The sequence below is a fragment of the Hermetia illucens genome, chromosome 2 (genome assembly GCF_905115235.1).
Source record: "Hermetia illucens chromosome 2, iHerIll2.2.curated.20191125, whole genome shotgun sequence".
NCBI classification, from domain to species: domain Eukaryota; kingdom Metazoa; phylum Arthropoda; class Insecta; order Diptera; family Stratiomyidae; genus Hermetia; species Hermetia illucens.
The window spans coordinates 67,886,339-67,910,425 of record NC_051850.1 but is presented as its reverse complement, the minus strand read 5'-3'; the positions used below and the strand labels follow the sequence as shown (position 1 = coordinate 67,910,425).

General features: G+C 40.2%; 2 protein-coding genes across 5 annotated transcripts in view; one reads left to right on the top strand and one right to left on the bottom strand.

Annotated features, from left to right (window-relative positions):
• Positions 1–24,087, top strand: part of LOC119650302 (HIV Tat-specific factor 1 homolog) — a 471,609-nt gene that overhangs the window by 10,747 nt on the left and 436,775 nt on the right. Inside the window, exon 1 of one of the 4 annotated variants that reach the window (XM_038052944.1) lies at positions 18,187–18,304. The exons of 1 other annotated variant lie outside the window; for it this stretch is intronic. The gene's annotated coding sequence lies outside the window, so the exon portion shown is untranslated. Of the gene's footprint in view, positions 1–18,186; positions 18,305–18,663; positions 19,237–19,630; positions 19,758–24,087 lie in introns of those variants that run through there. 2 more of the 4 variants (XM_038052943.1, XM_038052945.1) reach the window with 2 other exon arrangements.
• On the bottom strand, positions 1,822–19,555 carry LOC119650300 (dentin sialophosphoprotein). Its single transcript, XM_038052938.1, has 5 exons — positions 19,254–19,555; positions 18,435–18,617; positions 18,160–18,363; positions 2,056–4,128; positions 1,822–1,999 (listed from the first exon to the last, which is right to left on the bottom strand). The coding sequence occupies exons 1-5, from the start codon at positions 19,390–19,392 to the stop codon at positions 1,923–1,925; spliced, it is 2,676 nt and encodes an 891-aa protein (XP_037908866.1). The 5' UTR covers positions 19,393–19,555; the 3' UTR covers positions 1,822–1,922.

The following is a 24,087-nucleotide window of genomic DNA, read 5'->3' as shown; positions in this document are numbered from 1 at the left end:
GCGGCGCCTTTATTTGTGGCTCCTCCTTAATATAAAGAAGATTGTCCGGTAATCGTTGGGAGTTTATCCCTCGCTGGCTCGTGACCTATTGAGTATTGCATTTTTCTTTCAAGGCAGTGCAGATTTCTCCTTTCGATGTTCCTTCATATCGAAATCCTTACATTTATGTAGATCTCATATTTTCGGGCATTCTCCCCAAGTGAGCTTTTAACTTGAGTGCGACAGCCATCAATTTTCTCCAAGCTGGATCTTCTTAGCTCTGTTCTCTATGAGCCTAGACGGAATTACTCCTTTTATATTCTCCTTCACATTTGGTGTATATTGAGCTTCCGTGTACCTTATCTTTCAGGGTCCTTGGAATCGGCGAAAATCTCAGAGTTTACGAGCTTCTCTTGAATAGCTCCTTTCCTTGGTCCTGGAGTACCTTCTGCTGTCGCCTCTCTTGAACAAACGCGGTTCTTGTTGTCACCGTTTTTGTTGTTCAGCGATCTGCCTTGAGCTCATTTTTTTTTTGGTTTCGTTACTGGATGGTAGGACGTAGCAGTATATGCTACGGTGGCTAAGTAATTCACAACTGAGCCACTACGCTCGAGTGATATCGACGACCGGGAGCTCACCTACTCACTCTGAAAAGCCACCGGTACTGGGGTTCCGAGCTCTTGTACCATAGAGATGAGCAAACACTCATACAGAGTTTGAAAAGAAAATGCATGAATACATATTTACACATCAATAGCTGTGTCTCTATCCGCCATCTGTGGTGAGGTCTAATGGGAGATCTGGCAACTTCACTGTCTATCTGCCACACCCAATTTGCTCAAAAACGCCTGAATCTATTGCCACGAAATTTAATGATAACATGTGTTCTGTAAGTTCCTTGATATACAACGCGTGGCAAACTGTTGCGTTTGATTTAAAAAATTACATCTTATTTTCGCATGTATGGGGGCCCCACGTTCACATTTCCCATCTTCCCATAAAAAATTTCGTGTCAATCGGACAGACAAACAGACAGTAAACCGTTTTGAATAAGGTTTTGTTTTACACATACTGTAGAAGGCAATGTGGTCAGCATTGCGCTCGCCCGTGATTATTACCCTGATTTGACTCAGGTACTCATTCACAGCTGAGTCGACTGGTGTCCCACGTCAAATCACGATACAAAATCCTACTGCCACCAGTGAGATTTGAACCGCGACCATCCGCACGACAGCCTTGTGCTCTAACCACTCAGCTATCCGGACACTTTAAAATGTTTACCAGCCATAAAGATACACATAAAAATCTCGCTCCCAGCATAAAAACCAAGAAATTCTCGCGTGCAATGACCGTCAATAGGGCGCATCAACGCACGCACGTACCGACTTTTCTTATTTCCTTCCAAGAAGCCGAATCGCTTTTCATTCGATCATTGACAACAGTCCAACCTGACAGGCCAACCGCATCACACACACGTTCCGGCCGCCGGTCAACTGCGGACTGTTTAGGCCGAACTGAGCGTGGATAATAATAATAATCGTTGGCGCAACATCCATATTGGATCAAGACCTTAAAGCGTGTTAGAGCACTTTATTCAAGACCGTAACGGTGCACTACAGTACACTGTAAGAGGCAATGTGGTCAGCATTGCGCTCGTCCGAGATTATTACCCTGATTTGACTCAGGTACTCATTCACAGCTGAGTCGACTGGTATCCGACAATCAGTCCACGACAGCCCAGCGCTCTAACCACTTGAGCCATCCGGACACACTGAGCGTGGATGGCGGCCTTTACTGTAACTGCCAATATTTGCTGCATAGCTATGCAATAAATGTACGAAATTTGTTTCAAAATCTATTATTCGAAACATCACTAGTCAATTGTTTAACAAAATGCGGAAAGTGACAATTCCAAACAAATGCTTATAAAATTATTGCATATTTTATAAGATTGTGCAAACTTTTGAGGTTTTCTGATCAGCTCCGTTGTCATCTGTGACAGAATACTTTGGTGGCTCATCTATAAGAGACAAAGGACAATTAGATGATAAGCCAATAATATATAGAGTGAATTACCTTCAACTAATACTGATTGTTCGTTCTTGCATGACATTTCCTTGCTTTTGGTTTTTAGGTCGTTGATAAATCGACGAACCTTCTGTTTCTTCGTTTCTGGATCTGCACTCTCAATTGTATTTGGAGAGTTACACTCCTTGCGATCGCTTGAATTATCGCTGTCGTTCTCGAAATTGGTGGTAACGATATTAGAGCTGACCGAAGCTGTTGTCCGTTCATCATCTTCCCCTCGACTAATTTTCAATTTTCCGTCGTCCTTCGAAGTATTCGCGGAGTCATTGGATTCGTCCCCCTCATTCAGACTCAATATATCTTCTTGAGTAATTTGCTTCAAATCTTTGGTTATTTTTCCGTCTGTCACCTCGGCAATTGGCTCTTCACCTAATACACTCAATATATTTTTTTGTTTCGGAAGCTTCCTGAGCTCCTCAAGAGACTCGGTTCCACTTTTTATGGATTCCGACAATATTTCGTCTACTTCATCAGGCACTTCCTCAATCGTTTTTGTTACGTCAACGCCATCGTTTATGAAACGAATTTCGTTTTTGTTGTCGTCTGTGTTGTGTGCGATTTCCACTTTAAATTCTTCATCTTGTTCGAGACTGTCATCGAGTAAAGCAAATTTAGGATCTCTTTCGCCAGGAGTTTTTGCAGAAATGACTCGTGTTATTCCTTCGAGCTTCTCAGTGCTGAGACCGCGGTCGGAATATTTGAGACTCATACGGCGTGCGGTTTGGGCCCCAGGGGAATCTGGAGAATCTTCGGGGATGTGTTCTAGGCTGTCTATTAACATTGGGGTTACATTTTGGTTAAGATCATCTTCTGTTGAAGAAATGGAGGTTTTCCGAATTTGCGGAGAAATATTAGGATCTGGGTATGGAGTTTGGGGACGATTAAGGCGGTCTGTTGATTTAGTGTGTATAAGTGTACTTTCATCAAACCGTATTGAGCGTGCTGAATTCTGTCGAGACTGAGTTGGTTTCAAAGGCGTCATCAAATCAAGAGGTGGAAGGAGTTCAGCCCTCTCCAAGGGTTTCTCCATGTCTATCTGAGTTATTTCGTTTTTCCCGGTGGCTTGAGTTGATACTGAACTTTGAGTACCGTTAAGGCTTTTCTCTGAATTAATTTTGTTAATATTACTTGTTGGTTCTGAATTGCTTTCTTCGAAAGACTCGAATTCTTTTGGTTCGTCAAGTTTTGGGGAATTTGGAAAGTCAATTGATTTTGACGTCAATGTACCTAACTTTTCTAAGCCTTGATCAAGAAATGTGTTATGTGTATTGTTATTTTGTAAACTGGTTGTGGAAGTGTTCAAGCTGTCTCTCGGGGTTGAGACTTGATTACTGTTCTTCTGCCGAGTTTTACTCAAATCACGGAATCCTTCATGCTCGTATTCTTCATTTTCATTCAAGTCTCCATTTGTGGAAGCAAAGCCATTTGTGAAGATTTCTGCTGGTGTGGTTGCTGTGCCTAGATTTCTGTAGCTGCTTTCTACGCTTCTTGGAGCCTTAGGAATACCCAGGACTAGGACATGTCGTTCACCAACAGCAAAATCAAGTATTCTCAAATTTTTAAATTTCGATATTTCCCGGAATGTTTTCAAATGATGTCCACTTTCGGAAAAGGTAGTGAAGAGCTTCTTGGCTCTAGTAAGGGCCACGAAAAATGAATTTCCTTTCAGTAATTTTACTACGATGCCATTTTCATCCTGATCGTAATCGTAAAATTTGCTGAATGTTAAATTGTTTGTTCGCGGTGATTCCACACTTTTGTGAATATTGCCACTTTCTGTTACCAAATATATTTCATTGGTGTGCGAGATTTGCATATCAATTATTTCTTCCTTTGGGGAAATATGGTTTAATTCTGTTGGTCTAGGATACTGGAAATCATTGAGCGCTCCAGTTAAGTACAGTTGATTCTCCTCAGTAAGAATAAGTGTTGATTCCGGTCCACAAACAACTTTTTTTATTGGAATTCCGACTTCGATTTCAATCGGTTCTGGTAATGTTGAATCATAAGGTCCTATTTGGTTCTTGTCATTGTGTCCCCATGCAAAAACCCTGCCGGTAGCTGAAATTATGAAATTTTATAATATTAGAATACATGAGTAGTTGTATAAGGAATTTTTTTTTTGAGGAAGTCAAAAATGTCGTTTTCACATATAACCTTAAAAATAACGACTCGACCGCGCGCATGGAGCCGTAAAACTCCCGATGCGAGTGCTGCGATCGAAAGGGAGGATTCACGACGACCCTCAATTAATGTTCCTCCGTCCTTAGATGTATTGTGAGGCGCGTCCTTAGAGGTTCCCACTTTGGTTTGGCATCCTCAAGCCATTTTATTGGAGGGTGTCCCTATTCAGTCAGAGTTTTGCGGGATCAAAAAAGAGGAGGAGGGAAAAGGGGAGTCCTCAAATCAAAGAAAATTTAGCTGAAATTCATTTATAATTTACTCAGCACTAAACAAAAACAAAGATAATTTAATGAAATACAAAAAAATACAAATTTTCGAAACAACAAAAAAAAAAATAAAAATAAGAGACAACTCAGAGAAATGAAGAAGAAAATATAAGGTCTACAAATAAGTTCTGTCGGTTTTCACAATAGATGGCGTAGCTTGTTTTTTGTTCCATTGATCCACATTTCCAAACATTCATCGGAAAGCAAATGTCAATAGGCACAAACGTCAGTATAAATTATTTGATTGAAGTGTAAACAACAATACTTTTTTCATCAACGAAAATGGCCAATTTTGTACCAAATAATGTGTTTTTGCGGGGAGTTCTACTTCATTATTTCAATATGAAGAAAAAAGCAACCGAAAGTCATCGCATTTTAGTGGAAGTTTATGGTGACCATGCTCTATCTGAACGAACGTGTCAGAGGTGGTTTGGACGGTTTAAAAGTGGCAATTTTGACTTGGAAGACGAAGAGCGCACCGGACGGTCAACAATTTTTGAAGATGAAGAATTAGAGGCATTGCTCGACCAAGATCCATCGCAAACGGAAGAAGAACTTGGAAAAACACTTGGAGTCACTCAGCAAGCCATTTCCAACCATTTAAAAGCAACGGGAATGATCCGAAAGGTCGGGAATTGGGATCCGTATGAACTGAAGCCAAGAGACGTCGAACGCCGTTTTTTCACGTGCGAACATCTGCTCCAACGACAAGAAAGGAAGGGTTTTCTGCATCGAATAGTTACTGGCGGGCAACGTGGGGATACCCCGGCCATGTCTCATCATCGACGGCCAAAGCGAATATTCATGGTGAGAAGATCATGCTGTGTATATGGTGGGATCAGCTGGGTGTGGTATACTATGAGCTGCTAAAACCGAACGAAACGGTCACGGACAAACTCTACCGACGTCAAATGATGCGTTTGAGCCGCGAACTCAAGAAAAAACGGTCACAATACCAGCAAAGGCATGATAAAGTTATTTTGCAACATGACAATGCTCGTCCACATGTTGCACAGCCCGTTAAAAAATATCTAGAAACGTTGAAATGGGAAGTCCTACCCCACCCGCTGTACTCTCCAGACATTGCTCCTTCTGATTACCATTTGTTCCGGTCGATGCAGCATGGCTTGGCTGATCAGTACTTCTCCAATTACGACGAACTCAAAAAATGGCTCGATGAATGGATAGCGGCCAAGCAGGCCAATTTTTGGCGCGATGGTATCTATGAATTGTCTGAAAGATGGAGGAAAGTTGTGGCTAGCGATGGGCAATATTTTGAACAATGAATGTATAACCAATTTTTCACAATAAAGCTTCAAATTTAAAGAAAAAACCGACAGAACTTATTTGTAGGCCTTATAATAATCAAACAAATTAAATTAAAGTCTTGGTAAATATAAAGAAATAATAAAATTATTTAAAGAATAAACTCTAGAATCTGTGTACATGCATACATACACCTGTTCTTAACTCGTTTGTTGTTTGCTTTCATTTTGAAAATCGGAAATCTAAGAACTCATTCTAATTCATAAAAACAATTTGCCTTCTATCCCGTTAAATTGGTTATCTAAATTTGCACTCGACGAGGATTTTTATAATTGGAATGATTCGAGGCTCGAATCACCCTTTTTAACATCAATTATGAACATTATTGTTTAGGAATACAAGAAACCTTACGCAAAAACCACTTTTTTTCGACAAACCTAGCAATTAATAGGCTAAAATCGTAACTAATGGGTTCCAAAGTACTCATGTATGATAGAAAGATTATTTCAAATCAATCATCATTTTTTTCCACGGTCAAACGATATCGCACTATCATTACCTTCACTTTTCACAATTCAATGCACAACTTTCCTTTTTAGAGTTTTATCTGAAACAAAACCTTATTAAAATCGGTTTACTGTCTGTCTGTCCGTCACAGATCGACACGGTTATGGGGATTGACACCAAATTTTCCTTTATTGGCTAAAAGTATTTTAAAATGTATACAAATATGTATTTGGGGGACCAAATGTCTCTTCTTTAGTGTTTTATCTTTTGAAAATTTGGGTTTTTAAAGCTATTCCTGTAATTATGAAATCTTAATTAGTTCTCTCCATACCCATGTCCTTGTTTACCCTTTTTCAAGTGGAATTTTTGAAATGTGGAGCCTCTCGTAGGAGTCTACTTTTCTTGTGCTATTCACTTCCTTCAAAATATTGGCGTTGTCTAACGACAAATGGTGTTCCTGCTCTACTATATGCCTATTTTTAGCGGATTCGGCCTCTTTTATGTGTTCTACCACCCTTGTGTGGACTAGCCATTTTGTTTATAATAATAATAATAATCGTTGGCACAACAATCCATATTGGATCAGAGCCTTGAAGTGTGTTAGAGCACATCATTCAATACCGTAACGGCACACTACAGGATTACAGTACCCCATAGGAGGCAATGTGGTCAGCATTGCGGTCATTGCGCCATTTTGTTTACCCATACATAAATCGTGTCGCAATCTGGACAGGAGATCTTATAAATGCCGCTTTTTACGGTATACTCTTTTTTATCCTTGACTGATTGTATCCGGGTCCTAAGTAAGCATTGTCTACTGGTCGAGGTGACCCGGAATCTACATTTGTGTGTTTGCCTTTTGATGTTCTGCGTCAGACCCGAATAGGTTAATGTTATCCATTGCTGTTGAAAGTTGTTGTCTTGAGGTCTGACGTAGTTTCTTTTTGATTCGATTTTCGATAAAGTTCCTGTTGTATTCGTTTTTTTTGGCTGTGTCCAGGATGAGCTCCATTTCTTTTTTCCTTTTCTGCTCGGTGAGCGGTGTTGTGACTACCCTGTGAATAATAAAGTTTCATGCCGCCATCTTGTGGTAGAAATTGTGGTTTGAGGTGTATGTGATGGTTCGTTGTGTTTGAATTGGTTTCCTGTAAATGTCGATTCCAAACTCCCCCTCTTTCCCGGATTATGTTAAGTCCAGGAACGGTATCTCCGCAACCTTTTTGATCTCCATGGTGAATTCGATATTTCTGTGTGCTCGATTGAGTTTTTCGTGGATCGTTCCTGCTTCTTCGTTTTTGATGAGACATTTCAGTGTGACTCCTCGAGTTCATTCTCCAGATTCTCCACAAATACCTCGCATAGCAGCAGGCAGAGGGGGTCCATTGCTGTTCCGGAAGTTATTATTATTATTTCTGAATGTGAAATAAGATTCACTCATGCATGTGTAGGCCAGTTTTCTATATAGCTTGGCCTCCTTCCTGCATTCGGATGAGTTTTCATGTGTCGCGATCCATTCTTCGAATAAGTATAGGGCTTCCTTCATCGGAACGCTTTGTATTTTGGGGGAGGCATTTGATTCTAGGTAGAGAGGGTTAGGCATTCTCAGTTCGACTGATTTCTTAATGATAGGTTTACATTCAGCCAGAATCTGTTCCACTTTTTTAACGGAGTCTAGCAGAGGGTCCTTCCTGATAATGTGAAACTTGCTTTCTTCTAACTTTTTACGCACTAAGTCGTCGTATGTTCCTTTGCCCATGATGACCACTGCGTTTTTTTTGCCTTCTGGTAAGTAGAAAACGGGTTCCTCTTTCAACTCTTTAATGGCTTTGTTTTGGTTGACCGATACCTTCTCCTTGTGGCTATTCGTTTGGTGGGAGTCAGTAGTCGCCGAATTTCTTCTCGGATGTCAGCTTTTTCGTCTTGCGATATACATTTGATTCCCACCTGTCTACGATGTCTTCTTTGGGGAAATTGGGGTCTCTTATGACGAAGTTCAAGCCTTTAAATTATGAAAAGAACTTGGTATTGTTTCTTATACTGTAAATATTTTTATTTTCCTTCCGCATACAATTGTTTCGGAGACCACACGCTTCCTTCCTCAGTGCTAGTACCTAATTCAAGCCTTTATTGAGAAGGGAAAGCTGTTCCTGGGTAAAGTGTTCGTTGAATTGGTTGATTACATAGTTGGGTATGAATTCTTCCTTTGATTTCTCTATTGCCTCCGGGCCAGCTTGTGTTGTGGTGAGCGCCTTTAGTTTCTTTCCCAGTATGCTCCTCTTTCTGGCCCTTCGCAGGTGTAGGCCCTATTGATTTTTTCCATGTCGGTCTTGTCGCCCTTTCTTCCATGGGTGTTCTTGTTGATTTTTAAGTGTGCGGAATAAGCATGGAGTGTGTTTTATTTCAGCCTCATCTAAAGTGACTTAATGCTTTGTGTTTTGCCATTCTTTTCATCTTCTTTCTTTGGAGGTTGGCGTTCGGTAGGACTGATGAAATATGGATTGTATGGCTTTTAGGTGTAACGTTCCGTTTGAGGAACCTAATGTCCTCGCTGATACTTGCTATTTCCTTTTTGAATTTCAGAAGATTATTGAACTTCTTATTTGACTTGGTTCTCCTGTTCATAGTTTGAATTAGGAGATAGTTAGTTAGCCGAAATTTTGAGTCAAAGTTTTGACTATGAAAATATTTGAAGAAAGGGGCAGTTGTTCCCTGATATACGTATTTGTATACATTTTAAAATACTTTTAGCCAATAAAGGAAAAAACCTTCAAAATCAAATCTTTCACTTAAAATTTTGGCTAACAAACTACCTCCCAATTCAAGCCACTTCTTTTCTGTCTAGGTCCTTGCTCTTACTTCCCGGCGACTTTGCAACAACTTCTTTTCTTTCCTGATCCTCGCACTCCCGTCCCAGCGAACTTGCAACAACTCCTTTTCTTTTCAAAAAAATCGCATTCGCTTAACAGCGACCTTGCAACTACTTCTTTTCTACCCAGATCCTTGTACTCACTTCCCAGTGTCCTTGCAACAACTTTTTTCTCCTGATCTTTGCACTCACTTTTAGCGAACTGGCAAAAACAATTACAACAATGGAATGAATGTCGGGATGGGAATTATGAAGTTGAGAGGGATAATTGGGAAAGCTAAGGAAGAAGAAGAGGGAGTATTACACGTTACTGAATGCATTCTCTTGTCAACTTGATCTTGGAAAGGCGAATGTCGCAAAGCCGCGGATATTACACATGTGTAGGTTCCTAATCAGACAAAAAATGAAACCTTCTATTATCGACTTTGAAAACAAATGAACGGCTACGCTCTCTACTGTTGTGGAGCAAATTTCGAAATATTATAAAAGCCTTATCAACATTCACGGACTCGGTAGGGACGCGCGAAATGGTTGTTAGAACCACAAAGATGGGCCTCTACAGGCAGAAACACTTTCGGTCGAATTGATCACGTGCTAATCAAACGCGGCCACCTCTCAGCCTTAGTGAATGTCAAAACATATAGGGGGCTAATATAGACAAACAGATGAGAGTTAAAACTGAGTTGCATTCTCAAAGAACACGGTCACGCGCAGGGAGCTATCACTCTGCCGAGTAGAGAAGCAACCTCACAGACAGAAAAACGAAGCCCGGGAGAACCAACAGATCTGTGAACTCGAGAAGTACAGGGAGCATTCGCACAAGGCACGGAAGTTTTACCAACAAGTCAGCAGGATGAAGCCTTATACACCTCGAGGCTCATTCTGCCGAGATAAAACGGGGAAGTCTGATTTCCGATCGTAAGGGCATATTGGAGCGATGGGTTGAGCATTCTGATAAAGTGCTCAACAACCAAAATATCGGCAAGTTTGAGATCTTGTCAATTGAAGACGACAGATAAATACTGCCACCAGCAAGCATAGAATTCATCGTGGAATTCATCGGTTTTAAAATCATAAGTCCGGTATCTCATTGCTGAGTACCGTCTTTAACATATTCCCCGCTATCTTGCTAGGTTGAATAGCCACATACGCCCACAACATCGTTGGCCTATACCAAAGAGGCTTCACTCCAGGCAAATCAGCAACAAATCAGGTTTTCTCTATGCGACAAACGTTAGAAAAACTGTTGGAATATGGCCATCAGATTCGGTATTCCAACCAAATTGATCAGATTGGCGTGGCTGACCCTAACTAATGTGCGAGTCTAGACAGAAGCAACAGGTGCAATTTATTTAATGCAGCAATATAATCTATCTTCGAACAATCCAATAATATCTGAAGTCACGGATTATTTATTCCAGGAACTTGGGTCACTAATCTCGGTTAAGGATAAATTCATTGGAAAACTTTCATTTTCCATGCGTTTCAAATGGCATTTAAACTTAATTATTCATGTAGGTCGTGATCGTTACCTCCACATAGCAAAAACTGATTGCCTTTCTTTAGGACGTCCCGATATTTTTTTTCACGGAATTATTGTTCATAAAAGTGTGGAGTTTCTTCATCAATATTTCATTATATTTAACCTCACTTCTACATGTGTATGTGCAACGTGGGATTTGGGGGGGAGGGAGGGATGTATGGTCATCTAAATATCATATGTGAATAATCTGAAAATATAAATTCTTCCTTGTGGAACATCTGTTGCTTGTCGATGCTTTCATTGAGATGCGAATTGAGACTTACACATATGCTTACAGAAGAGTTTTAAAAGTTTTCTGAAACTCTGATTGCTTTTTCAAATAACTCTTTTCATAGTTTACGATATCGATCAATACGTGCAATAATAGCTTACACGCTATATTAATTTATTCGACAATATTCATATCTGGACAAAAACTGCTCATGAAAGGACATTTGTATCGATTGAAGTCCTAAGGCATTAACCATCCGGTCAATCACCCAACATACGTAGGAGAGACATATTTCCCGTGGTGTCCGTCTGAACGTTCAACATCAAACCTTCCATTTCAGTTTGAAAAAAAAAACGGAGCATTGGTATATGATTCCACTTAGGCATATGTAGATACACATACATAGATACTTTAATGGAGTTTTTTCATGATTTTACTTGCTTCCACTAATGATTGATGCATTCAAGTTATATTTTCGTATCATTTTCCATATTTTACTTGAGTGAATACTCACATGAAAAGCATGCAAACAGCTTGTGAAGATTAAAACCGCTACTTCTGATTTACATAAATACTTTTTTGGGCGTTACAGTTGAATTATCATTCTAACAAGGTAGACATGGCGAAGTTTCGAGGTTCGTGTTTCGATATTTCTATTGTGGAATTTGAATTTAGGCTTAGGAGCATTGGGGAAGAATTGTTTAAAAGGAAAATTCCAGTGTGGAAGAGATTGAATCATTTTTTAATGAATTTCATGCAACTTAGGCTAAAGTTTATGACATTAAGAACGTAATAGATGATTTGGATGTGTAAATTCCTTTACTATCCATTTATCCACTCGCCCTCTATCGTTCTGATTGTTGGCCGTCTATAAAAGACAGTGAACGGCGCGTCGCGGATGGCCCAAATCCGTCAGCCTTGATCGATATAGGTTTGCACGGATCGTGAAAAAATTGCGAGAGAGGCATCTTCAATGGTGTGGGCACGTAATTCGCGCTGGTGAAAAAATTGGCCTGAACATCGAAGTCGATGGGTAATGACCAAAAGGCCAGCCGAAACAACGTTTGCTTGATACGCTAGATGATGATTCGATAGCCTTGCGGTTCCATCCAAATCAAGTCTACGACCAAACAAAATGGTATAACCGATCAAGACGAGCCGAGAAAGAAGAAGATTCAGACATTTCGCTAGTCCTCAAATAAAATGTACTATGCGAACACTTGTTGAAAGGAAGGAGAAAGTAGGCGTCTGGACCAGAGTTCTCACGGGGTACTGAAATAAAAACCGTAACAAAATTAGTTTGACTATTTAACTTTCTGATGGGTCCTTATTATTTCCACTTCAGGCCCGAAATTTCTCCTTACGACCATGCTCGTCATAAAATTTGCAATACGGTTTTTCTATTTTTCAATTTACTTGAATTTTGTGAACATTCTCTCGGTTTCGCGTTGAGTATCTAAGCGCATGAATTAGAGCAGCACCATGAAATCTCCAGTTTGAAGTCGAGGTCGACCACCAGCATTAATAATTGCTACAACACGTGCTGATTGCAATATGGGGATGTATTTATATACGACGTTTGAATCTATGCCTTCATTGTAGATGTCGTTTTGGCTGTCTTTCATTGTCGAGATGTTTACCCTGAACAATTATCTTTATGCGACACTTCTCAAAACTTGATTGCATGCCGATATCTCTACTGAACTGGATGGTGTCCAACAAAAAGCGAAATTTGTTTTCGTCTTTGGCATACAATTCAATATTGTCAATATACGAGATGCGATCAAAAAGTAGGGTGAGTTTTTATTTTCATCATGTTGCTCCCCTCAAAGTAATTGCCCTCAGATATAATATATTTCCAATCCTCGATTCGCTTCTAACAAAATGTTATTGGTGTAGCCTTGAGTTCTTCCGGCGTTGCAGTTTTTATCTCCTCAGCCTTTGCTGTGGAATGGAAAAAAGTCGGGGCCAAATTCGCACCATTCACATCATTCAACAGGTCCTAAAGGGAAGTTTCACTTTTCCAATATCATCAGCAACTTCTCTAATCTTAATTCGCTAATCTTAATTCATTAACACTATTTTCTTCACTCTTTCAACGTTTTCATCACTTCTTGGCATACTGGAGCCTCCGGAGCAAGCTACACCATTAAAACGTTCTACGTCTTCTTGAAAGGGCCTATATCATTTATAAATATTTTGTTTTAACCTAGAGCACCATATGCCATGGTCAACAGTTCAAGGTTTTGGAACACTTAATTCCATTTTGAACCCAAAATTTAATGCAAATTTTTTATCTAGAATGATATAACTCACTGCATGCGTGGGGTTCAAAGTTGCCACCTCTTCACCAGATTTTATGTCAATAAGTGTAACGGTTTCTGAGAAAAGCGCGTATGATAGATAGACAGAAAACCGATTTTAATTATGTTTTGTTTTCAATAAAACCTTGAAAAGGAATATATATACCTGAAACGAGGTGAGTGTATCAACATAAAACACAAAAGAACGATCTGTTGTAGGTACAATGGTACCAGTCTATACTGAGTGCATGGCTCAGTTTATTCATACTCGTAGATGCAAGACCTATCTAAATCTCTACCAAAATGAGGAATACGGCGCCCGTGTTCTAACGTAGGTCTCTGTTCGCTTGAAATTAACACAACCCCTATGAGACTTCCACTAGGAGGCCAAGGGCTACAACCGAGTTGAATGCACATGAGGCGGGAATACTGCTGAGACATGTGAATTCAGGGGCTATCCCAGTTCCCATGCTGTCAATATACCCCTGATAAGGTTCCATGACCAATTGTCACTTCAGATGAGCCCCAGACTCGGATCTGATCACCCTACTAGGCCTTTGAAGCATTCGCCTACTGCATCACGGCCAGCAAACCAAGCGAAATTAATACAGCGTTTTTCGGTGCCACCATTAAAGGGTGGCTGCAAGACCTACTAAATCTCTACCGAACTAAGGAGTACGACACCCGTGTTGAAACGCAACACGCTGTGAGGCCCGAAGGTCTCTGTTCGCTTGAACGTAACCACAACCCCCATGAAGCTCCCACTAGAGGGTCAACCACTACAACCAAGCTGAACGCACATAAAATAGGAATTGTCCTGAAGTATGTGAATACAGGGGCTATCCCGGTTCCCATGGTACCAGTATACCCCTGGTAAGGTTTCGTAACTATTGCCACTTCAGATTAGTGCCCGTGCAGACTCGGGTCTGATCGCCCTAATTAGGCCTACTGCATCACGGCCGGCAAGCCAATGTGTTTATAGCGATTGACACCAAATTTGGAAGAAAGGTGGGAACTGTGAAGGCTCAAGCATACAGTGAGTTACACCCTTTTACGTCGAATTTAAGGTGGGGTCCCAATACATACAAAGGGGGGTGTACATTTTTTTTTCATCAAATATAGTCATGTGGGATATCAAATTAAGGGTCTCGGTCAGTACTTTCCGAAGCCGGTAACAGTTTTGACATTTGTTAGAAAAGTGGGGAGTGCGGGGGTTGAAATTTATCATTTCTTGGGGGCCATTCTCAGAAGCTATTTAACCGAAAAATTTGAAAAATGTCAGGAGGCTGCCACTATATAGTACCTGGGCTCCGAAATACCTTCCATATCGATATCTGTTAATATATTATATTACTATAATTTTTAGTAATTGGCTGCGAAATTTTGCAGTGATGTAGGCTATGATATAGAGTATGATCTTACCAGTTTCTTTGTTTGGTGGAAATCGCACTATTACTAACAAAGTTATAATACGTCAAAGTTATCACTTCTCTGCAAATTCAAGATTATGAATGACAATATCATCTGAAAGTTGATACTTTCACATAATATAAGCATATATTACATGCTACGTAGTAAGAAATACACAAAACCTTTTCTACCTGAAGCGTCCAGCTTCCGGTTTCCCGACTTATTTGTCATGGCTGCGTTCGAAATAATTTCGACCTTTAATAAATTTTAGTATCTGTAAGACCACATCTGATTTTCTTGGTTTAACTTTTCGCCGTAATTTAAGTTAGATGAAATTATGTATTTGTTCTTGGAAAAGGACCTTCTAAAACTTAGCCGTTAGCCAGGCCAGAGATACCAACTTGAGTGGGCCTCCGACATTGAGGAATTTGCTGTCGGCAGTTTTGAGGTTTGCCGTGTTAGTCCTTGATTCCGGCATGCGGCGAAACCCGAGACCCCAGCCCCTACCGGGGTAGTGGCGCTGGCTGAAGGGGTCGTAAATTGTCAAGCGGCGGGGTGCTGCATTTCTTGTAGCCGTCCTGAGAGTTCCAGGCAACTCTAGTTTTTGGTGGAAAAAATGCCGGGCTGGTACATTTTGTAGCCTTTTCCACAAATTTCCAGTGGTTCCAGCACGCTTCGACACTTGTCGATGGTCCTGACGATCTACCACTGACAGTCTCTGCAAATTTAGAAACGATGACTATTTGGCTATAACAGTTCGGTGCCGATTTTGTCATCACTCAGCTGCCTCATTTCGCTTATCGTTTGTTTGACACACCATCACCAAGCATTAGCTCTATGAGTAAGTGATTTAGCTTAGTCGTTTCACTCACTGACAGGTGCTTAACAAACTACTCCTTCAGCCTTGTGTAGGGGCAGTCCGCGGGCATGTCGGAAACCAGCTCAATTTTCTTCCCATTCAGCCGGACATGCACATAATTACACCACGTGGGGTCGATCGCAACGCCGGCTAGAGCAAATTGTGCCTCGAGCTAGCTTGGCCATGATGCCAGGTTCATTCTCCAAAACATTTGGTGGATTGGTTGGGCGTTTACCAGTTTGGCATCTGCGATTTTTTAGGGTTTTTGTGTAAATCAAAACCTAATTGAAATAGATTTGCTATTCGTCGATCACACGCACTTTTATCCAAAAGGTCTACACCGATTCGAAATTTTGGGAACATATAGAACTATGAAATCATACAAATACATAACATAAATTTTCATCGAGTTTAAAAGGTACATGCAAAGGGGCGATGCCATTTTTTTTTCACCTAACGCACCCGCGTCTCAATTACAACTTTCCAATGTAAATTGCAAAATGGGTAAGTGAGGGATCAAATGCAAATTTAAAGTCAGACATGACGCATTTTCGAAAACTACTCAACTAAAAAATCTGTAATAATTCACGGGGAACTGTGATCCACCAATAAGGAAACACAAAACCGTTCATACCGTGCATTAGGGCTAGTGGACACGTTTCTTTTCAATACATAGAACGGGCGGGGGAAAAATCGTCCGAATTCGACGGTCTTGAGAAAATTGCATATTTAAATGAGGACAACGACCAATTCATGTTGTTTATTGTTTTCTTATATTTTACCAATTTTTTACTTCTTACATTTTGCTAATAATATTTCAAAACTTTAATAATCGTAGGGAGCGGAGGTCTCTTTTGAAATCTTTTTCTTGACTAACTGTCACGTAACTGTCAACGCTCGTCACGCAAATTGCCCGCTCCGCGACAATAATGCCAATAAAGCTTCCAAAGACAACTATTCTGGTTTTGTCCTGGACGTCCATTTTAGAACAAGTGCGACTCCGTAACTTTTGAGGGACACTTTCACGAATGTAGCTATTTGAAGATGATACCTTTTCTTTGGGTTCACTAAGAACTTATTACTCATGGGGAGAGGAAAACATGCTTACCATCGTTTTAATTTTAGGAGTATGTGAATCGGATGCCTAGATGTATGTCCAAAGAAAATGTTGTCAGTTGTATAATATTATCCAGTCACTTCAGACTGCTGAGAACATAGTCTTATTTCAAGTTGAAATGACCTCAAGATGTTGCAAACAACTTTCTAAGGCCAAAAACAATATTTACCAACACTTGCCCTTCTACGTTAAAAAAACAAACGCATAAAAGTTTTCACTGATTTTCGCGATAAAACTCACAAATTACACTCGCCATTTGGTGTATCTTATTATTACATTAAAGACATGAAATTCGAGCGTTTACACCATTTCCAATATATATTGCAGTGCGGCGGGTGGGTCGTCTTGGAGCTATGTCCTAGAAAAAAGTGGAGGAACAGGGCAAGGTTTTCGGAAAGCGGCGGGGAAGGGGGGCGCATAGGTGTAGTTGACGCGCTTTGCTTTACAAAGGGGCTTCTGGCGACCATATATTTATAGCTGATTCGTCTTTATGAATCAGTTGGTCATCCAGTAAAAACTGCTGAAATATTCTTTTTTAAAAAAATCAATAAATCTCAAGCAGATCCTGGATTTTCTTCTTGGTTAAGAAAGCGGGCAATTTGCAGTTAAGTCCATTCGTATTTTAACGTTTTCAGAAAATATGGTATGATTATATATTTCGCGTTGGCGAGAATGCACTTGACAAGATTGGTCTGAACATCAGACCTAGATGCTAGATGGTGATTTAACTGCATCCAGATTAGGCCTTGGGCGGAACAAAATTGCGCAACCGATCAAGATGAGCCGACCCCGCTTCTGAACGGGACAAAGGCTGAAGAAGAAGGAGAAAATATTTTCAGACATATGTGAAACTAGTACCAAAAATGATTTAATGATTTAAAATCCGTGCTACGTGCCATGTTCTGTCTGTTAACATATTACCAAGAAGATCAAGCACGGGACCTTTTAGACAAGACAAATATCCATTCGGACATTACGCGTATCAAAGAAAGGACCTTCTTAAGAAAATTATTTCTGTAGACGCCTTTTATTGTCGCATGTCGTTGCGTCGTGTCGTTAAAGTATAATGTAATTTTTAGTCTAGTGATTTTTGTCTTGAAAAGATTGATATCTTGTTTTGACCAACGAAAAAGGTCTAGCTTTATTCAAGGATTAATACTTATTCCCTTGAAGAACTTTATATTAGTCTCCCAAAATAGTTGACGTTTATGGAGGGTCAACATGGAAACAAACAATTTGTTGAACAACCTTTGGTTAGACACCACGGTATTAAGTGCGTTTTATCTGGCGGGGTATTTAATCTATGGTTAGGATCATATGTGTTTCAGGACAAATTAGGGCTTGATTATGTATTCCATAATATGGCAATCACAGATTTTTTCATGTTCCTATTCCATTTTAACTAAGGTATCGTTGAATCTTTATTCTTTCTTAACTAGAAGAGAAAAAGGCAAGGACAATGTTGCGTTTATAGCATATTATGAAAGTTAACGAAAGTGAATGTTCTCAGAGCATTGTTGAACGAAAGCAACACACGCGAAAAAATTGCGTTTTACTTACTTGTTAAGACAGCAAAATAGTCGTTACCCGCTACAACCCTTTGTAATTGTAGACCGTTGAGCACACGGGAAAATTCCTCTATAGCAATAACTTTCCGTGTTACGTGAAACTTTTCCGTTGCTACGTCCACAGGAGAAAAGTGTTGGTAAGTGTTTGATGTCTGTGGGAAAATGTTGCGCCCGGCGAAATAAATTTCATTGGAATCTGTAATAATTATTGTTGGTGAAGAGTGGGCACTCGTCCAAGTTATTCTAAAGTGAAAGTGTAATAGTTACTTGTGAGAATAACGCTCCAGCCAAGTCCGAAGCTAATGTCCAGTACCTTTAGACCGAGGGCTTTCAGTGTTTTAACACAGGTCGGCTTCTTAATGATGCGGGCGCCCCCGTCGGGTGGCTCTCCGTCCCCCGTGGCCAACTGACCGAATTGATTTTCCCCCCAAACAAATAAGCGACCCGATTCTGAGAAAGGAAAGTTGTATTCATGTCAGCGGACTCCAAGTATACTTTGTGTACTTTTACATTAAGTTGTGGTGAAGTGTTTGGGTGGGTGGAGTTGTCAACTTGAACTTAAAGAATTTAAGTTTGGTTATAGAATTGTAATGAGTTTTGGAAGCAATTGCCTGCACAGTTTCGGTTTCCTTAAAAATCCTCAAATTAGGCTATAGACATACAACTTGCCGGTCTATTGATTGCAAAATGTCTGGTCTGAATAATAATTGCCTCGATTTGGTAGAATTTAAATGGCTATAAGATCTACATATCTCGAAGAGACCTTTGAAATGGGCAACAGTATCCGTCGACGTTCCCAAAACAATGAGTAATTAATTGCACATATCCTAGAACATGAGTTGAAGAATCAAATTCTGAGTTGACAACCCTACTTAATGGGCTCACTAGAGGGTTGAAGTTGGGAGTAGAATCAAGGCAATGGAAGTGTTCCTCAAAAAAATGAAGAAAGAAGGTGAAAGTTGTAATTAGGGTCGCGTGGATTTGTCGTTGAACTTCCATTTCTGGCACAAATGGAAGTCTATTTACTTTATTAGGCCGGGTCATTATTAACTGAATAAAGTGTTCAACGGTAAGTTGTGAGTTTACCACAAATGACTGCACTCTGATTAGCACCCGATACCAAACGTTTTACTGGATCATTTTTAACAAAAAAGTAACTTTGATTATTTTCCACCAAATGGGATTTTCCCAAACTGAATATGGCTCCTGTTTCGGGAATATCCATGCTGTAATTAGTGCACTTAGTATCCGTAATATCTACAAAAATGAGTAATTTATGGAACTGTTCCCGCAAGGGGCTCTGTTGCTCTTTTTTATAACTATGCCAACGGTCGAATTATTGATTTCGCGGCACTGCTAGCTACTGGTCAGTTACCCGGTCACTAAAGGACTGAATAAGTAGTTGTTCGTTTCCATTCTGATCGGACTGACACCAACCTGCGATTAAGTGCTCCTTTCTGCTTTACATACATTATAATACTTCGATTCTAGTGTAGCTAGAAGCACTGAATTAAGTGTTCATTTCGTGAATGTCTTGAGTTGTTCAAGAATAAATGGCTATTGCGCCTTTGAGGGCTTTTCCAAAATGATGTAAGTACTGTACGCTGTTTTGATTTTAGCCTAATGATAAAACGCATGGAAAAGTAAATTTGGTAACCTTTATCAAGATCGATGACCATTTCCTTACATATTTAATGGTAAACGAAAATTGCGAGGAGGGTTAGGATTATGTTCGAATGGGAAAGACCATTCAGTTACTTACAAGTCGTCTAATTTTCAAGGTTTTTTTATTGGTTCATAAAGAAGAAATGGGCATAGTAGAAAGCTATTTCTTTCTATCGAACCCGGCATGGAATATCACAATAATATATTTTTTTGGAAAGAATGTTTCTTCTATTCTCTTCTATTGTAGATGAAAATGTAAAGTTTTTAAATATGTCGTTGAAGTATTATATTTTTTAAATAAACAAGTCGGGAAACCGGAAGCTAGACGCTTCAGGTGTAAAAGGTTTTGTGTTTCCCTATGTGAGGAATGGTGAGTACATGACAGTTCCATGCTATTTGAAGAAATAATTAGATCTGGAAAGCACGGTATTGATAATAGTCAAACACGTATGCTTCCCATTAAGAGTTCAAAATTATTAGCAAGTGTGAACAAGCTCACTCACAACAGATACAAACAAGTCGGAAGCCGGAAGCTCGGCGCTTCAGGTATGTTACTGTTTTATGTGAGTATATTGGGATACACGATGATTCCATTTGTATATTATATCGTTCGTAGTGTATACATTGAATATACCCCATAATCAATTCGACCTTGTCCGGACATGTTATCTCTTGATGCGAACGGAGCAACTTTGACCTACCAAAACTTTGTTAATAATAGAAGCAATTTAACCAAACTTTCCAGTATAATGCCTCCTATTCAAGCATATTCCCAAAATTTCGCAGTAAATTTTCAAAATATAAAAATATGCTATGAATATCTTTATTTGAGCAGATGGCGTAATGGAGAGTAACCTAATTTTTTTCAGATTTTTGGGTTATATAGTTTCTGAGAACGGCGGCTTGAATTAATTGCCCCTTTCGGATCTCGCACTCCTTCATATTGTGCAACTAATGTCAAAACTAATATTTGCTTCGAAAAGTAGTATATTATTATATAAAAAATTGAACCCCTCTTTTAGGTATGGGGTGTAGGTGGGCAAGGACCACTTGGAAAGCAACTTATTTCTCGTGGTCCACGAGACCCTCTTTTTGAGTTGAACACCGGTATGAGGTCTAGATATTTGTATTGGGGGTGTGAGTTGGGCAGTTTTGAGATTGAGTTGATATTGGATTTAATATTGAGGTCCCCCAGAATACTCATTTGCTCCCTGCCCCCAATGTTAAGTTTATTTGAATAGAAATTGGTATGAGGTTTGTTTTTGTTGAGATTGCAGGGGGTCCCGAGTCCGCATTCACTTGATGACGGACTGACTACTTGGAAAGCAACTTACTTCCTCTCTCGTGGTCCACGGAACCCTCTCTTTCAGTTACAGACCGGCATGAGTCTAGGTTTTTGTATTGGAAGTTTGAGTTCTGAGAATGAGTCTCGTCTAGCTTAAAATTGGTATTTTTTGATTGACTGCAAAGCGTGAGAACAAGGCAAAGCAGGATTCATTCGGCCGCCAATAATGTTCCTCCAGTTATCAGAGATGTCCCTTCATGCTACCTTGTCGGTAAGACGTGACTACGACATCTTTCCTCAAACACCTGCACTCCTCCTCTACTGTTTTGCGCCAAGTGCTTTTCTGGGGAGCCACTCGTTGGCTATCGTGGGGAAGTGGATTCCACTGCATGGCATAGCCCGCAATCCAATTGTCACCCCTCCTTAATATGTGATCTGTCCACAGCCACTTTCGTCTTCCATACGAGTGGTAGCCCTGTGTGCCGACCAAGTTCTTCGTTTTGAGATAGTGTCAGTGTAGTCAGTCAGTAGTATCACTGCACTCCCCTGATACGACAGGTATTGACGAAAGCTTGGAGCTTTTGGGTAACAGTGGAGTTCACTTTCTATGTGCCACTTCCATATAGCAACACAGAAAGAACACTAGCACAGTACAGTCTCAACTTAATCTTGGTGTTGAGATACTTGTTTTTCCAGATTTTAAACAGGGCTGCGAAAGCGGGCTTTTCTTTCCAAATCCAGAGCCGAGTAGTCGAGGAATTTGAGGAAAGATATCGAGCATTGAACTCCTCCACGTTCTCCGGACAAGGCCGCATGAAGAACGTCACCGAAAACAAGAAAAAAATAACATCGTTGACAGGATGCAACACTGACAGACTCCGCTTTGGATCTTAAAATCCTCGAAAGTTTTGCGCCATCATATGTCGCTCTGATAATAGCTCTTTTCCAATTGTCATGTCCAATTCAAAAGGGGCCCCCTTCTTTCTTTGATGATTATCTCTTTCTTCCACTCTCTGAGAAAGATCTCGTATTGAAAAGATTGCCGTACGAGTGGAAGTAGCAGATCTGTAGTAAATGCAGGTATAGCGATAAATAACTCTGTGGGGAGACCGTCAAGCCCCCTTTATTCCATTTGAGTGCATTGTTGGCAGAAATGATTTCTCTTCTGCTTGGAGGAGCAATCGGTATCCTCATGTGCCTAGCCATTTCATTCACAAGAGGAGGAATTTCACCGGATGTGATACGGTTAAGAACCGTGGTGAAGTGTTCTTTCCAATTCTTCACTTGTTCATCATCGCTGATGAGAAGTCGATCGTTGACGTCTTTCACAGGACCATTGAAAGAATTGCGAACACATGCAAGCTCTTTTGTGATGCGGAATATATTCCTGAAATCGTTGCGATCTGCGGCATCTTCCGCTTCTCTAACCAACGCAATAGCAAATTCTTTCTTGTCATGCTGCACTATGCTGAACTTCTCGGGTTTTCGCTCGATATCGAAGTTTGAGCGCGTCACGCCCGCCCGTCCGAACGAGGTGTTGTCAAATCCCATCTCGGCATTCAGATCACCCATCATGATCACAATGTCACCTTTAGGAAGCCTCTCCCGAACCGCGTTTAATTGCTCATAGAAAACATTATTCTTCGCTACACCAGAATCCGTTGGTTCATAGTATTGTACAATTATGATGCTCCTTAACGTAGACCGAAATCTTTCAGTTAGAGAAACTAGTTCCCAGGTGAAGAGAGCGGTAGCCGTCGGAAGGAACCCGGCACCGGATCGGCATCTGCCACCATTTGGCTTTCCAGAGTACAAAATCATTAGCGCAAAAGGGACAGTTGTACTCTTCAGAGTCTCATCATCTTACATCGCTTAGGTTCAGAATATCCAGCTTATATCGCTGGAATTTCCGCTGAAGTTGGAGAAAGCGAATATTCCGACAACCCTCACTACCGTTATCGAGAAGTGTGCGCACATTCCAGAAACCAATAATTGTCCGTTTTGGGTAGCCAAGGGTTGTTGCCGTGAGGTTAGGCAAGATAGTTTTCTAGTTTAAAGATTCCTGGCCCACAAATTTCTATCATTTTTAGTCGCTTTCTACTAAAAGCCAGAGTGTATTCTTAAACCCCAACTCACATGATACTTTTAGGCAGTCCTTTTTAAGGTTTTGTGTAAACACAAAACCTTATTAAAATCGGTTTACTGTCTGTCTGTCTGTCCGTCACACGCATTTTTCTCGGAGACGGTTATAGCGATTGACACCAAATTTGGTAGAAAGGTGGGAACTGTGAACGCTCACGCATACAGTGAATTACATCCTTTTACGTCGAATTTAAGGGGGGGGTCCCCATACATGCAAAAGGGGGGTGTAAATTTTTTTTTCATCAAATATAGTCATGTGGGGTATCAAATTAAAGGTCTCGATTAGTACTTTTCAAAGCCGATCTTAGTTTTGACATTCGTTGGAAGGGTGGGGAGCGCGGGGGGTTGAAAGTGATCACTTCTTTAAGGGGGCCATTCTCAGAAACTACCAAACCGAAAATTTTAAAAAAATCATCAGGCTGCCACTATATGGTGCCTGGGCTCCGAAATACCTTCCATGCCGATATCTGTTTAAATAAAGTTGATAATAGTATATTATTACAATTTTTTGTAATTGGTTAGAAACCCCCCTTAAGTTCATCCTAGTACCATGAAGTTTTGCAGTGATATAGGCTATAATATAAAGCATGATCTTACCAAGTTTGGTGGAAATCGCACTATTACTAACAAAATATAATACCAACACAAATTTGTTGCTTCTTTGAAAATTGAAGGCTATGAATGTCAATATCACCCGAAAGTGGATACTCTCACATAATATGTGGATATATTATGTGCTACGTACTAAGAAATACACAAAACCTTTTGTACATGAAGCGTCCAACTTCCGGTTTCCCGACTTGTTTACATTCTTAAACCCTTAGATAT

Excerpts from the sequence above, each read along its gene's own strand:
- LOC119650300 (XM_038052938.1), bottom strand. The coding sequence starts at position 19,392 with ATGGATATTCCCGAAACAGGAGCCATATTCAGTTTGGGAAAATCCCAT. Across the intron at positions 18,364-18,434 it reads CTGGAGCGTTATTCTCACAA|ATTCCAATGAAATTTATTTC; the intron begins GTAACTATTACA and ends TAATTATTACAG. Across the intron at positions 2,000-2,055 it reads ACAATCAGTATTAGTTGAAG|ATGAGCCACCAAAGTATTCT; the intron begins GTAATTCACTCT and ends TGTCTCTTATAG.